Source organism: Equus caballus, chromosome 1 (assembly GCF_041296265.1).
Source record: "Equus caballus isolate H_3958 breed thoroughbred chromosome 1, TB-T2T, whole genome shotgun sequence".
Classification (NCBI taxonomy): Eukaryota; Metazoa; Chordata; class Mammalia; order Perissodactyla; family Equidae; genus Equus; species Equus caballus.
The window spans coordinates 160,045,981-160,061,148 of NC_091684.1; the positions used below are offsets into that span (position 1 = coordinate 160,045,981).

The 15,168-nt window shown below is 51.8% G+C and overlaps 1 protein-coding gene across 9 annotated transcripts in view; it reads right to left on the minus strand.

Annotated features, from left to right (window-relative positions):
- MAPKBP1 (mitogen-activated protein kinase binding protein 1) overlaps positions 1-15,168 on the minus strand; it is a 49,813-nt gene that overhangs the window by 5,194 nt on the left and 29,451 nt on the right. For 3 of the 9 annotated variants that reach the window (XM_023619523.2, XM_023619541.2, XM_070239054.1), the window contains 24 exons: positions 11,467-11,529; positions 11,185-11,242; positions 10,258-10,428; positions 9,724-9,861; positions 9,284-9,466; positions 9,034-9,051; positions 8,547-8,707; positions 7,580-7,769; positions 6,882-7,028; positions 6,483-6,658; positions 5,623-5,714; positions 5,203-5,328; positions 4,763-4,833; positions 4,480-4,601; positions 4,121-4,196; positions 3,899-4,010; positions 3,658-3,721; positions 3,268-3,402; positions 2,935-3,071; positions 2,685-2,740; positions 1,342-1,578; positions 712-878; positions 334-479; positions 20-217 (listed from right to left, as the gene is read on the minus strand). In XM_023619523.2, the coding sequence (XP_023475291.1) occupies positions 20-217; positions 334-479; positions 712-878; positions 1,342-1,578; positions 2,685-2,740; positions 2,935-3,071; positions 3,268-3,402; positions 3,658-3,721; positions 3,899-4,010; positions 4,121-4,196; positions 4,480-4,601; positions 4,763-4,833; positions 5,203-5,328; positions 5,623-5,714; positions 6,483-6,658; positions 6,882-7,028; positions 7,580-7,769; positions 8,547-8,707; positions 9,034-9,051; positions 9,284-9,466; positions 9,724-9,861; positions 10,258-10,428; positions 11,185-11,242; positions 11,467-11,529 (3,044 nt within the window). The remainder of the gene's footprint in view (positions 1-19; positions 218-333; positions 480-711; positions 879-1,341; positions 1,579-2,684; positions 2,741-2,934; positions 3,072-3,267; positions 3,403-3,657; positions 3,722-3,898; positions 4,011-4,120; positions 4,197-4,479; positions 4,602-4,762; positions 4,834-5,202; positions 5,329-5,622; positions 5,715-6,482; positions 6,659-6,881; positions 7,029-7,579; positions 7,770-8,546; positions 8,708-9,033; positions 9,052-9,283; positions 9,467-9,723; positions 9,862-10,257; positions 10,429-11,184; positions 11,243-11,466; positions 11,530-15,168) is intronic. The other 6 variants (XM_070239052.1, XM_023619531.2, XM_070239057.1 and 3 more) reach the window with 3 other exon arrangements.

Here is a 15,168-nt window from a genome sequence, read left to right on the forward strand (position 1 = left end):
ACTGGCCCTCTGACCACACCTGGAGCAGCCCCATTGGCCAGAGTCTCAAAGTGCTGTTTTAGAAACTGCTCCTGGTCTGGGGTGTGGGGGCTGCCTTCCTGCAGCCCACAGGAGCCAGTGCCTCTCTCCTCTTCCTCCTCTTCCTCATCACCCTCAGCTGGCTCTTCAAGGTCTGAGGAAATGCCATCCACACTCAGGGGCTCCGTGCTCTCAGAGTCTGGATGTGGGGGACGGGGAGAGAAGCATCATGCTGCACCCATCTCTCACCAGAGCCTCCACTCCCACCTCAGTCCACTGCATGGTCCTAGCCCTCCCTCAGCACTGCAGCCTCACCTTCATTAGGGTGCTCAGGGCTGGAAAGGCGGCTGCTGCTGAAATCCACAGAGCAGGCACTATCAGGGCTGTGCTTCTCTGAGCCTCTGCTGCCTGGGTACACTCTTCCTAGAGTCCCTCGGGCTGGTGCCTGCACCTGAAACTCACTGCCAGGAAGGCCAGCAGGGGAAAAGAGAGGCAGTGAGCAGGGGTGAGCACTGGCCTCCTGCCTTCCTTCTCCCCCACCTGTGGGTAGGACTGGGGATGAGGCAGTGGTACAGTGGTGGGCAAGCGCTGAGTACCCTGGGGCCAGCCCTCCCCTAACTAAAGAACACTTGGAGGGAAGGGAAGACTGGGGGCTCCATGGCCCCAGAGGTCTGGTGAGGGCAGGATCCTTGCCTGGTATCCAGGGTGGGGCTGTCACTCGGCTCTGGGTAGACAATACCATCTTCGATGGGTGCAGGCTCCAGATCTTGGGCAAAGACCCCTTCCTCTTGGGATAACAATCGGATAAGGTGGGGGCAGGAACAGGGTTGGGAATGCTGAAGCCGAGGGAGATTTTCACTCTGGGAACACACAGAGGGATGTTACTGGGCTTGCTGATGTGAGAGAGGGTCTAGGAAAAAAGATGAAGGTGGGCAAGGATTTAGTGTGCACCAATTCTAGGGGAAGCTGCATACTCCAACTCTGAGGACAGACACCAAGAAGCCAGGCTGGGTTCCAACTAGTGTTCTTGAGCTTCTGGAAGAACTATATTAGCACTATGAGCTGCCAACCTCCAGCCATGACTTAATATCATGAGCCCTCCAGGGAAGCCAGCCCAGGACAAAGGGTACCCTTTGCTTCTCCACCCCAATCACCATATCACACAGCCTAGCCAGCCCTACCCTGACTTTGCAGTTCAGACTACCCGTGTGCCACAGGGACAGAGCAAGCACAGCTGGACCAGTGCTCAGGCCCCAGCTGTTGGTACAAGCCTGGCTAAGGCTGCTTAGAGATCTCTAGGGAGCTGGGAGAAAACTGGCTCACCTGACTGGCATGTGAGGTTTCCGGGGCCTGCTGACCATGCTTCCCAGGACCAGATGGGGTCATGGCCAGCGAGTCCTGGCTAGGGTCCCGAGGGCTTGGGGCCAGTGTCTCCAGCTGCCGCAGGTCCAGCATGGAGCGAACACTGAGCTCCACGCCTGGCTGAGCCCAGCGCCCCCTCCTTCTGGGTCCCTGGTTGGCTGCAGGAGCTGGGTCCAGGAACTCCACCGTCTCCTGTGCCTGGTGTGGGGCAGGGGTAGGAGAGAAGTCACAATAACAATCACATATAGTATCAGCAAACACTCATATATCACTTACTGCATGCCAGGCACCTCACAACGACCTTCTGAAGTAGGTACTATTATTATCTCTATTTTTACAGATGAGAAAACTGAAGCATAGGGGACTTAAGTAACTTGTCCAAGTCCCACAGACAGTAAGCGGCCTGCCTGCAGGTTACACCTCATGCAGTCTGGCTTCAGAGCTCCTGCTCTTAGCTTCACTCTACGTCCTGTCTTAGAGAACCTTCTGGTCTCAGTCTTCACCTAGTATCACGGACACCTCAGAGCTGGGAGTCTCTAAAAGTCCCCTACTCTGAGAACAGCCCCAACGGGGCCCCCAAGTCCACGCACAGCACCAAGGACAAACCAAGAGCCCAGCCTTCAGACCCCTGGCCTGGTCAGGACACACCAGAGATACCAGGCCACCATCGTCCCATGGAACTGCTGCTGACGACGGAAGGTGCTGGTGCTTGATATCTCCACACGGAACAAGGGAGGGCTGGGCTGCCTCGGGGCCTGCTCTGAAAGCCTTCATCCTCCTGCTGGCTACCCTGAAGCAGCCACTCAGTAGGTCCTCTTATGGCCTTCTTCCTCTAACTAACTTTCTGGAAGTTCTGAGCTTACCTCTTAACCTGGGGTCTTTAGAAATCTAGTTTCTCTAGATTTCTGCTCTTTGGATCTTTGATTTTCTTAACTTTAGTCCTAATTGTTCAGCTCAGACACCGCTTTTCTACTCCCTACCTCCACCTCTACCTGTTCTTTGTCCACATTTACTCCCAGGCCCCCAGAAGGCTGAACAAGTGGAACACTTCCCATAGTGGTGACTAACCCTCGCAGGCCACCTCGCCTGGCCCACAGGAAGGAAATACCTGGGCTTCATCATCCTTAACCTGGGACCAGCCCAGCTGCACCAACTTCCTGCATAAGACCCTTCCTTGGACACAAGGAGTGGAGCATTTGGGCAGAACCTACACCCAAATGCCTTGCTAGGCCCAGAGAGTCCTGCTTTCAACTTCCTTCACCTCTTGAAACCTTGGAAGGGCGTTTTTAACCATAGTGACTCACCCGACTCATCTCCCAGTGGGACAGGCTTCGGGGCAGGGCCGGGCTGGGCACCAAGGCTAGACAGAGACAGACAATCAGAGTGTCTCCTACCCACCCACCCGGGAGCCCTGGCCCCACACCAGCCCATACCCTACATGACCACAATGATGCTTGTTTCCTTAGTTCACACTGTTCTCACCCCCACAGTCCCAGAAAGGGCAAAACTATGCCAACTGGTGCCTGTCTGGCCCCATACCAGACTTCCACAGACCTAGCTCTTTCTTGGTACCCTTGGCAAGGATGGGGAGAGCTGGAAGTTCTTCTTCTTCGGTGCCCTCGTCTTCTCCCTCCTTGTCACTATCTGATGAGAGAGCTGGTCCAGCAGAGAGCTTAGATGGGGCCTCGTGCCTGAGTCCAAGACAAGGGGAGAGGAAACTCAGTAGGGGAAGAGGCCAACATCATGGGTCTATGTGTGAGAAACAGGTGTTGGGAGATACAGAGTTGCTGAATGGCAGATACAGAGCAAAGAGGAAGGGAGTGAGATCACAGCGAGCAATCTGGATGCCCACCCACCACATGCCCATATCCCATACTCTCTTCTCACCGGTTGGGTCCAGCAGCCCTTTGGGGAGAGGATGGCCCTTGCTGCTTGCCACCTCGCTGACGCTGGCGCAGCTCAGCCAGACGCTGCCTCATGCTGATGGTCATCTCAGAGCTCAGGCGCCACACGAATATGCAGCTGGGGAAGAGCCACAGAGTTGGGTTAGGAGCGGTAGGGTAGGACTCTGGTGGTGGCAACACCATTATTACCCCTTTTCCATGGGCTGGCAAGGAAACCAGAGCCACCCTCTAGAGCCAGTCAGGCCCAGCCAAGAAATATCTCTGTTCAGTCCTACTTCCCAGAGATATCACTGAAGTGAGGAGAGGGGAAGGAACGGGGTGTTTGTGGCACAGAGGAAGAATGTGTGTCTCAGGGAAGCTGGCTTCTGCTCACCTGTCCCCTGATACAGAGATGAGATGTTTGCAGTCATTACTAAACTTCATGCCAGTGACAATCTCTGTGAAGAACAAAAAATATGGCCCATGAGCCACCCTCAAGTCCCAGCCAAGCTTCTGTCCCAACAGTGGAGGTGGGGGCTGGTTGGAGTAGAAGAGCACGCAGCTCTGCTGGGTCCCACGAAACTAAGTGAAGAAAGAGTAAAGTTCCAGGGGTACAGTACTGGGGCTATACTTACCTGAGTGGCCAAACATGGTGGCCACGCACTCTCCTGAAGAGAAGTCAAAAATGGAGAGGTTCTTGTCAGAACAGCTAGTGGCAATGTAGATCCCTGAGGGGTCTGTCTGCACCTGAGGAGTGGGACACACAACTAGAAGAGGATGGGAAGCACCAGACCCTCTCTACGTAGCACCCCTGTTCTCCGCTTCCCTAGCTGGTGCCCATCCTACTGGGCCCTTACCTTAATCAGAGTGCCATCCTCACCCTGTGACCCTTTAAATAGCTTCTTCTGCTTCCCACTGCTGATGTTAAAGATCCTGTAATGAAACACACTCTCATTCACATGAGGAGGAGGTCACAATCAAGCACACCTAGGTGGTAGAAACGTCAGCATTCACTCCCAGCCCTGTTTTCTCTGGGAGCCACTCCCCAACACCAAAGGGGCTACAGCCTCTTGGGTGAGGCAAAGTACTCATTCTGTAGGCTGAAGGGAGCACAAAGTCCTGGACAAAAAGATAGACATGTGGACTGAGCTGCCTAGAGCTGACCCCCTCGGACATGAAGGAATGTGGTCAGATGGTCTGAGAAGGGGATGCCCACCGAATATTTCGGTCCTGGCAGCCGATGGCCGTGTACTTCCAGCTGGGCTCCACATCCATGTCATAGAGGGTCGTCTTCCGTACCACGTGATGTGTCCGTGTAAACTGTACTCCATCTCCAGACTGCAGGGGACAGACCCTGCATCCAAATGCCTCACCAGGCCCAGAGAGCCCTACTTTTACCTCCCTTCACCTCTTGCAACCTCAGGTAGGGGAATGGTAGAGACCCCCACCGTGCCCCTCCCCAACCCGCTGCTCCATGCAGGGAAGCCCCATAGCCTCACCTTCTGGGCAGTGCGGAAGTAGATGCTCTTGTCTGCTCCACAGCTGATCATGCGGACTTGCCCATCGCTGGCTATGAAGGAGGGGCGCCTAGCTGTTCCCACTGCTGTCACCACAAGGGGGGCCTGCCTTTCCTCTGCCTTCCCTCCATATGTTCCCCTTATCGAGCTACTCTACATGGCTGGGACAACCAATTACATCAGAATGCATCCCTCCAAAGCTAGGCTTTCCTTTCTCCCCATCCTCAGCCAACCTTGTGGGCTCTGGGTCCCCTGGACTGTGAGTCTACATTCCACTTGTCTTCCCATCCAGCCCCGGGCCTCCCAGCTGCTGTCCAACACTCCTCTGTGACTGGCACACCCATCTCATGGCGGCAGGTGGCAGTGGGGGTGGGGGATGTTGGTGGTAGGTGGCAGAACGCGTCTCAAGTGCCCTGCCCCACCTGCAAACTTCACAGCGGTAATGGAGGATGAGTGCTCGTCCAGTGTCTGCTGTAGGCTATACTCCCGTCCAGCATCCAGCACGTGGATCAGCCGGTCCCGGCTCGCTGATGCTAGTAGCTTCAGACCTGGGGTTGGAAGAACTCCATCAGCCCACGACTGCCCAGACCAGGTCCCTATCTGGGCCCAGCAAAGAGGCCTGCAAGCACTGAACCCCATATCCCTAAGCCAAGTGAACCATGGAGTAGGGATGATATTGTTCTCCTCAAAACCCACAAAGACACCAAATGATCCAACGATTTTCAGTCCCACATCCAAGAACCAGGATAGATATAAGTGGCACTAGCAAGATTGGAGGAGCCCTGTACCATTCTGAACCTATCCTGTACCATTCTGGGCTAGGTACCAGGCATCCTCCTTACCTGTGTCTGGCTTAGAGTACTCCAGGCATAGAATTTCCGAGTCATGGGCCTCCACCTTCAGCATCTCACTCAGGGACTGCAGCTCGTGCACCCTGCAAAGATAAGGAGAGGAGGAAAGAGGTCATTGCCAGGCTGTACGAGGAGAGACTCACCCGCTTCCCTCTCCTATATCTTCTCCTCCAACCTTTTAAAAATTTACTTGTATTCATTTTTGAACTTTTAGACTTAGAGAAAAGTTGCACTGACTACAGAGAGTTTCCATATTTCCTTTACCCAGCTTTCCCTAATTTAACATCTTACATAACGAAAGTTCAATTACTAGAACCAGGAAATTTACATTGGTGCAATACTATTAATTAAAGGCTTTATTTGAATTTCACCACTTTTTCCACAATGTCCTTTTTCTAGATCCAAGATCCTATCCAGAGTCCAAATTGCATTTAGTTGTTACTTCTCCTTAGTCTCCTGGAGTCTCTAACAGTTTTTCAGTCTTTCTTTATCTTTCGTGACCTTGACACTTTTGAAGATTATTGTTCAGTTACTCTTCATATGTATCTCAATTTGAGTTTGTCAGATGTTTTCTCATTATTGGACCAAGTTTATACATTTTTGGCAAGAATAAAAAACAATGCTGTATCCTTCTTATCCACACATATGAGGATATAACCTGGATCACTTGGTTAAGATGGTTTCTGCTGGATTTCTTTGTTGTAAAGTTATATTTCCCTTGTTTATAATAAATATCTTGTTCCTCAATCTTTTTGAGTCAAACTTTCCTACAGCTCTGACCTTGGGGACCTAAATCCCCCAGCCTGCGCCATGGGAGGCAAAGTCAGTACCCAATCCAGGCCTAGCATTACCTAAGTGTGCCCATACGGTCCCCTGAAGCTAGATGCTGTCCATTGGGGCTGATACACACAGAGCGGATGCCTACACGGGGATCCATCAGGGACCCATCAGCTTTGTCTCCTCCAGGCAGCTCAGTGTCCAGCAGGGCCTGAGTGTTCCCATCCACATAGATGATCTTAATGAGGTCCTATGAGCAGGTTAGGAGAAGACATGGATAAGCCAGGCCTGATCCAGTACAGCTGCAAGGGGAGAGAAATGCTGGACAAGATAAACCCTTGGCTCACAGAGCCTGGCCAAATAAGAGCTGGAGGATCAAGGCCTGGGGACCCAGTTCCTGAGAAGGAAGTGTGAAGGTTGAGGGGATGGGGGTATTAAATGTGGAGTGAGGGCCCTAAGGCCTCAGGGCTCACATTGCTGAGGATGTTTCGATGCAGGGTGGAGCCATGTACCCCGGAACTCTCTGTGTTCCACAGGCGAATGGTGTTGTCCGAGGAACAAGTGATAAAGGAACTGGGAGGCAGGCAAGCCTGGTTACTGTCCTTCACTTCAGGGTAGACCTGAAGAGGCAGAGGGATCAAAGTCAGATCTGTAGTTAGGGAACATCCCTTGGAGATGGAAGGGAATGAGATAAAAGAGATAACACTGGCCAAGACTTAGCCCAGTGTCTGCCATATAGTAAGCAAGCCATAACTATTAGATACTCTTCATAATCACCAAGGGGAAGCACATTAACCAAGCACCTACTATGTACCAGGCACTCTTCTATGTCTCCCACTTACATTATTTCATTTAATTTCTTAGAACAATTAGATTAATCAGGTACATCATTTTACAGCTGAGGAAACTGAGGCTCAGTAACTTATTGCAGATCACTCAGCCCAGGACAAGGCAAAGCTAAGGATGGACAGGGGCACACTGAGATATATAAGCACTAAAATTCAAGCTCAATCCTCAGGACCCATTTGAGGATATGCAGATATACAAGGATGTTGATGGAGAAACAAGGAGGCAGCAGGAGCTTAACATCATACGTGTGGATGCCCACTTTCCATCCTCACAATGGTATCCCAGCAAACCTGGTCAGTCTCAAGCAGCCCAGCCCACATACCTCCACACTCCAGACGCAGGAGGAATGATACAGAGCCGAGTACACCTTGCCCACTTTCTTGGGGTCCCTCACGTCCCAAACATAAATGCTGTGGTCGTTGTATACACAAGACAGCCAGTGATTAGTAGGATCAAAGGTCAAGGCAATGGTGTCTGGATACCTGGCATTGGCCACTCCAGAGAAGAGGCGACTGTGGAGAAGAGAACAGGGCAAATTGGTGAGTGAGGAGGTGATGAAATGGGGGATTGGAGGGAATGAAAAAAGAAGTCAACCACAAAGGAAGGAGCAGAGCATAGGGAGCCTTCTCCAGACCTGCAAGTTTGGAAGCAGCTGCTTGAGAAAGAAAAAACGCAGCACCTGACAGCCGTCAGCTGGAAATTGACCCGGCACCAGCTGCTGGGCCATGGTATTCTCCTAAAGAACACGTTACAGAACACCACCATCAGACAACGTAACTCTGTGGCCACGACAGAGAGACACAGAAACAAGACTACTCTATAATCACTTCTGAGCAGAGATAAACCCAAGATCACTGTACAAACCACAAAAATGACTGGGCATCACTCTTTCTCCTCTATCACAATTGACTGCTGCTTCTTTACCAATTACAGCTTAGCCTCAGACTTTTCCTTCCACCTTTTAAATAAAAATTAAGATGTCCAATTGTAGAACTGTCTCCTCTTCTCAATAGCATCCAACCAGAGCAAAACTTCAATCCCTTGAACCATTCCTAAAATATCAAACACAAGCCCCAATCTTAAATAAGCCCCTCCTAACACCCACTTACTGAGACACGCCCCAGTTCCCCACAGTGTATGGCCTCCTTGGCTGCAAAAAGAACCAATAAACTCAAATTTGTTCACCTACAGAAGCGTTTCTGGTAACCTTTGGGGCATCAATCCACTCTTCCCCTTGTCCCCTGAAGCATGCCATGGAAGGCTGGGTGCAGGGGGCCCACGAAGCTCACCTGGCCTCAGTGACACTGGCAATGTCCGTCCCCAGAGCATGGGGCCGGGGCAGGGTGCTGAGGAAATGCAGGTTACAGGGGTTGAAGAGGCGCACGGTACCATCAGCACAGCCACAGAAAATGTAGTCTTGGCTCACAGAGATGCAGTGGGCCACAGTGGTCTGCAGGCAGAGGGGTTCAGGTCAGCAAGGGCCACCAGCCCAAACCCTCCTCAACAGTCACCTGCCAAGAGGAGAGACCAGCCAAGGCATGGACGAGGGAAAAACAGCCCAGCTGCTCTGGACTGAGCCCCTCAGCTGTTATCTAAAGATGCCCCTCCCTCCAGCAGCAGGTGGCCAGAGGGCCCACAGCCACATGCAGTTGGGGGATGGGAGTCACAGACCCTTCTAAGGCACTAGAGGTTTTGGCAAAGAGGGCAAAGTGGGAAAAGCCCAGCAAAGAGAAAGAAACAGCATGAGAAAGAGAGGAGGTTCTAGGCACCACTTACTGTGAAGGTGTCTGTGTTCTGAGCAGAAGAGGAAAGCAGGGGAAAGACAGACAGAAAGAGAGCAGAGAGGAAGCAGTTATACAGATCTCCATGGGCTGAAACTGGGCCAAGCTCTGGCTCCCCCAAGCTTCTCTCTCCTGGGGTCCCCTCCTGCATGCATGAGGGCCCAGCCCCTAAAGTGGAGCCACAGGCATCAGTTCCCCTGAGCTGAGATTGGGCAGCCCCTGCCCACTGAGGCAGAGGTACTTACTCTCAGCTCCACCCACTTATCCAAAAGCCTCCGGTCACTGAACTCGCACAGCAGCCCGGAGGACGTGATGCAGAAGGTACTGTCTGCCTTCTTCCCTCGGCCACAGGCCACGTCTGTGAACAAGTTGTTCCGTAGCTCCCCCAGCAGCCCCGAGCGGCCCAGCAGGGGCACAGTGGCATTCACCTGTTGAGACACACCACTGTTGCACACCCATCCACCCCAGAGCCTGCCCCTGGAAACCAGGCACTAGGGAGAGGGAAGATAAGCAGCAAGCGCCCCCTTGCTCTGAGATGCCTCCTGGGCCCAGACAGCATCTGGTTCAATCAGAACTTCTGTATGGCTGCTGAGCAAGCAGAGAGAGGCCCCAGAGCAGCAGGGTCTCCTGGGGTGGGCTGGGCAGGCCCTGGCCCTGGTGGCTACCTCTAGACTCAGCATCTCACCTTTGAGGTCTTGCTGTCATCGAGGTACCAGAATTTGATGTGCCGGTTGCCTGCAGTGACAAAGTAACTGCAATCTTCAGAGAAGGACACTGCCGTCACCCGACTGGACACCTTATTGGAGGCTACCACGATGTTTTTCTGGAGGGCAAGCCAAAGGAAGAATCAAGGGTCTGCCTCTTAGGGCTAAGAAGAAAGAGGCTCTGAGGATGGAGGAGGGGTAGAGAGGATTTGTACTTGAAAAAATGTTTCTTTCCAGGATTTTCTGGTCAGAAAAAGAGGGGAGGGAGGAGAATCCCTTTCCAGAGGAGCTGAAGAGATTCATTTCCTCTGGAGGTCCTCGAAGACACAAATCTAGCCCCTTTCTACCAAGATGCTTGGCTACACAGTTGCTCTTTTCTGCTTCAGATCATTTTCTAGAATGAGACTGAGATCAGCATGGTGGAGTGAAGGGGCTCAGGTCAGCAGCTTCCTGGCTCCCCAACTGGCCCTTGGACCCCCAGGAGGCTGCCAGGCCAGCCCACCCAGCCCACTTACCTTCCAGGCCCAGACGTTGACGATCATGTCATGCTGGTAGCCCACGGAGACAATGTACTTGGCACTAGGGGAGAAGGCCACACAAGCCACACCATACTTATGCTCCTGCAGCTCTGCCACCTGGCTATGCTCAGCCACATCCCAAACTCGCACGGCAGGCATGTGCCCACTCTGCAGGGAGGCAAGAACTGGAAGTGAGGGTCAGAGGCATACAGCCTCTCCTAGGTTTTCAGTGTGGGGGTCCCCACCCCAGCAGCTACTGGATACAATCTCTCTAAGGGCCTCCCAGGCCAAGAGTCAGGCTCAGAGTGCTATACAGGGCAAAGGCATAGAGGAAACATGATAAACACTTCAGGACCACAATGATTAGCAGGGAGAAAATGGCCCCAGGTTTTGCTCACTATCTCTAGGTGAGGGTCGGCACCTCTGTATTTGTTCAAGGCTCACTGAGTGATTCTGACGGGCAGTCAGGGTTGAGAAGCAGTACCTAGCACTCATGCCTACTTCTGCCCCCCAGCTTGCCTTCCTCTAAGACTAAGGTAGAGGTATTCCTCATGGGCCCAGCAGGGGGCCTCCGGGGATAAGGAATATTTTAAGGCAGTAGTTTTCAGAGTGCTTCCCAAACCAGCAGAATCAGCATGTTTGGGAATTTGTTAGAAATGCAAATTTTGGGGTCCAATCCCAGACCTGTAAAATCAGAAACTCTGGGGGTAGGCCCAGTAATGTGCACTTTAACAAGCCCTCCAGGTGATTCTGATACACACTAAAGTTTAAGAATCACTGTTCTAAGGTACAGCAAAAACCAGGATTTGGCGTCTGTTCAGGAAGCGAGGATGGTAGCAGCCTAACCAGGCGTAGGATTGTAGCTCTCTGCTGAGGCCAGGCAGCCCCCGCTTCAAAGTACTGCAGCCCCCTTTCCTTACTCACCTCTCCGGTGACCAAGTATTTGCCATCAGGGGAGAAGGCAAGGGCAGTGATGGTTTTCCTGCAAGAGATGAGGAGGGTCAGAGGGGTACTGGCAGCCTGCCCTAAGCCTGGCCCCCTTATAGTCCCCTCAAAAGGTGAGACCCACAGACATCAATGGCACATTTGGCATTTCCCTATCTGGCCCTGGGGCCCAACCAGGTCCCAACCCCCAAAGCCATAGAGACCCCAGACAGTGCCCTTCTCAGAGCCCCTAGGAGGAGGAGGTGGCCCTGACCCGTTTACCTGGAACTGTTGAGGATGTGGTGCTGTTTGTGTTTCCGGGGATTGAACAGCACAACCACGCACCTGGGGAGATGAGTGAAACAACAGATTTAGTACCAAACCACAGCTCCCCCAGGAGCTCCCAGGCCACCTGGAAATCCCGGGCCCCCAGCAGAGGGAACTGGGTAGAACAAGCTCAGAGGGGCGGCACTTGCCACGGAGGGCAACTGACTGCTTTCTCCTGGCAACCTGTTCTTCTTGCTTCCTTTCCCCACCCACAAGGGCCTATCTCTGCAGTCCCATGAAGGTAAAAGGGCTCCCTGGAAGCCTATCCCCACCAGGTCCCTAAGCACCAGCACCATCTCTGGTCATATCCACAAAGGTTAGCAGGGACCCAGGCCTTCCCTCTGCCCTTGCACATAGTCCAGGAAGGGTGTAGGAAGGAAGACTACACATGACTGGGGCAAAACAGTCCAGTTCACAGGCTTGGAGTGACACGTGCGTCACGCATTTGTGTTCCAAGGGTGGCTGAGGCCTCTCACGTGTGCGCCCATATGTGTACTTGGCAGGAGCTGGTCCCCTACATCCTCCAAGCATCAGATGAAGGAGGGAGTTGGAGGCAGGCGGCCAGAACTGCAGGGAGGCTCAGTAAGACTGGGGGGTTAGGGTGGGCAGAGAGAACCTGAGAAGGCCTGGGGAAGCCTGTTCAGTGCCTCGGAGCTCCTGGGCCCAGCCCTGAGAACCCCTGGCCCCAGAAAGCCTGAGAAGGGCCCTCTAGACTGCCAAAAGGCACTCAGGAACTCCACGTGCCATGCAGAGAAGGGTGAGAGTACTCTCTCCATCCAGGCGGCAAGGCTGGATGGGATCAGGTTCAGATTCACTTTCCAGAGGCAACTCCAGAGAGGAGGCCAGGAGGTAGGAGTCAGAGGCAAGAAGCCAGAAGCCGTAGCTAGGCAATGGTCCCCTCAGGCTCCCTGTCTGTCAGCAGGCCTCGGTGTGTTGCTCCTTCTGCCTCACCACTTCATCAGCACTCTAACTAGACGACAGGAGCAAGTGTGGAGCCTGCTACACCAGGTAAGAGGATGGGAAGAGAATGAACAGAGGGCTAATGTTCCCCAGACCCAGCCTTGTTTAGCGGGAAACGCAGTGCTTAGTAGAAACTTGAAGCGAACACAGGTACAAGCTGCTAGTGAGTGCTTAGCATCTCAGGCTCAATAAACCACTTCAATATGCAAATTCCACAGGTAATCACTGGGGATGCTGGGATCTCTGAGGTATACCAGATATGCCCAGAACTGCCAGCTGACTAACAGCCTTGGGATTCCTGGGTCACATCATCTTTTCCTCTAATTCCTTCCCCCAGTTCCTACCTCACTGTTCTCTTTCTCCTTCTCTCTCCATCTCCTAATCTTGCCTTGATCTCCTTTCCTCATTCCTTTCTCCTTTCTCTTTATACCAACTTCCAGTCTCCTGTTTCCCTTCCAGAATGCCACATCAGGAGAGGCCCTGTGGCCTAGTGATTAAGTTCAGCGTGCCCCACTTCGGTGGCCAGGATTCAGTTCCTAGGTGCAGATCTACACCACTCATTAGCAGCCATGTTTTGGCAATAACCCACATATAAAATAAAGGAAGGTTGGCACAGATGTTAGCTCAGGGCAAATCTTCCTCAGCAAAAAAATAAAATAAAATAAAAAATATATATATAAAACAAAAATCAGATGGCTTTGGAAACTCTGTGCCCCATCACTCTCCCTCTCCCCTCCCAAAACACACACATACATCCACGCACACTTGCCCAACTTCTGTTAAGGGCAGTCCAGGATACAGAGAGCCTAATTCCTTCAAAACAGATAGACTCATAGAAACTTAGAGCTGGGAAGAAGGATGGGAGGAATTAAATGCACTGTGCTAGATAACTTTAAAGATCACCTGGTCCAACCCTCCAAAATTTTGAGATGAGGAAACCTAGGCTCAGAAACCCAGGCTCTTATAAAGAGCAGGGCCAGGACTCACAAGTCTTCTGACTCCCAGTGCTCTTTCCATCAAATATGTGTGCACCTCTGATCTCATCATGTCACCCGTTGCTGAAAATCCCTGGGAGCTTCTAGGACCAAACTCCTTCAAGTTCCCATGAAGGCCCCAGGTGGTGTGAGCCCTGTCCACCCTCCAGCCTCACCCTGCAAAATGCTCCAACCACATTCTTTCACTCCTTTTAACTTGCTATGTTCCTCCCAGTCCAAGGTCTTTGCAGAAGCCGTTTCCCTTGTCTAGAACATTCTTCCCTCACTTTTCCAACTAGTTAACCTTTAGTCCTCCTCTTTCAGATCTCAGGTCAAATGGCCTCAGTATATGCTCTCAGAACACAGTTGTATCAATCTTTTGTAACATTTACCAAAATTGCAATTTTACATTTATTTTTGATTATCTCTCCCTAGACTGTGCATTCCGTGAGGGTGGGAACTGGACCTGGTCTTGCTCACTGCTCTGTCTCCTGTGACTAGCAGAGTCTGGCCCACTGCAGATGTTCAAGAACCATTTATTGAAAGGAGGAATGCCTCCCCTGGTTCACAAGCTTGGTCCTGGTGGGGCATCAGGAAGCCCAGCTGTCCTCCCTACTCCATGCCCCACCTGTCTTCTACAGAAAGGGGCACCAAGGACCTGTGGATCTTCAGAGGCAGTGTGGGACAGTGGGAACATTGTGGGCTCTGGCGTCAGAGACCAGGGTTTGAGTCCTTGTTCTGCCATGGACAGCTTTGTGAGCCTAGGTAAGTCACAAGCCTGTTTCCTTATCTGTCAAAAAGGAGACACTTGGATCTAGATCATAGGACTTCTGTGGACTAAATGATTTTTTCTGACACACAGTAGGAGCCATAACAAATGGCATTTTTTAATATTGCTACTCCTGGAGCATGGAAAGGAAGCTGAAAGGGGGCTCCTGGCAGTGGGGAACGAGGTACCAAGGGACTGTGTCAGGTTCTTCCTTTGGAAAAATGGAGGTGAGTCCCGTTAGGATCTGAGTAACGGTAAAAACTTTAAAGGAGGCCTTATTTTTTGTTCTGGAAAGGAGCCAACAAAGGAAAGCTGGGTTAAGTTTGGATAAAAGAAAATATCTACATCTTCACTCACTCAGGAGATGATAAGCTTGGAAGGTAGCAAGGAAGGGGAAATGTTGAGAAACTACCTCAAGTGTCTAGGACAGCAGCACAGAAAAGTACGGAAAGATAACGGAAGTGACATCTCCTGGCTAAGGTGAAAAGCACCACACAAGAGTTTCAATGAACCCTAAACATGAAGGCTTCTACTTCCTGTAGTAACTGGTCTACTGCTCTTCACAGGGTGGGGCAATAATAAGAGTTACCATTTCCCAAGCACCTTCTATGTAGCTAGGCACTCTGCTAAGCACCTTAGATATCTGGTCTTAGCTAATCCTTACAACAATCTTGTGACGCTGGTACAATTAGCCCCACTTTAAGATGGAGAAATGAGTTCAAAGCAGTAAAGTCATTTGCTCAAAGCCGTTCAGCTAAAGCAAAATAGAGCCAGGAATCCAACAGCAGTGCTCTAAGAAAAGCAGAGTGGAGTGAGTGGGGGAAAGACGAGAACACTGAAGTTGAAGAGGAGACTTGAAAAATAGGAAGTACACTGACCTAATGCACAGGGTGCTAGGGCAGGAGCCTCTGAGAAGAGGGAAAGAAGGCTGGGGCACTTTGAGGGGAAAAGGAT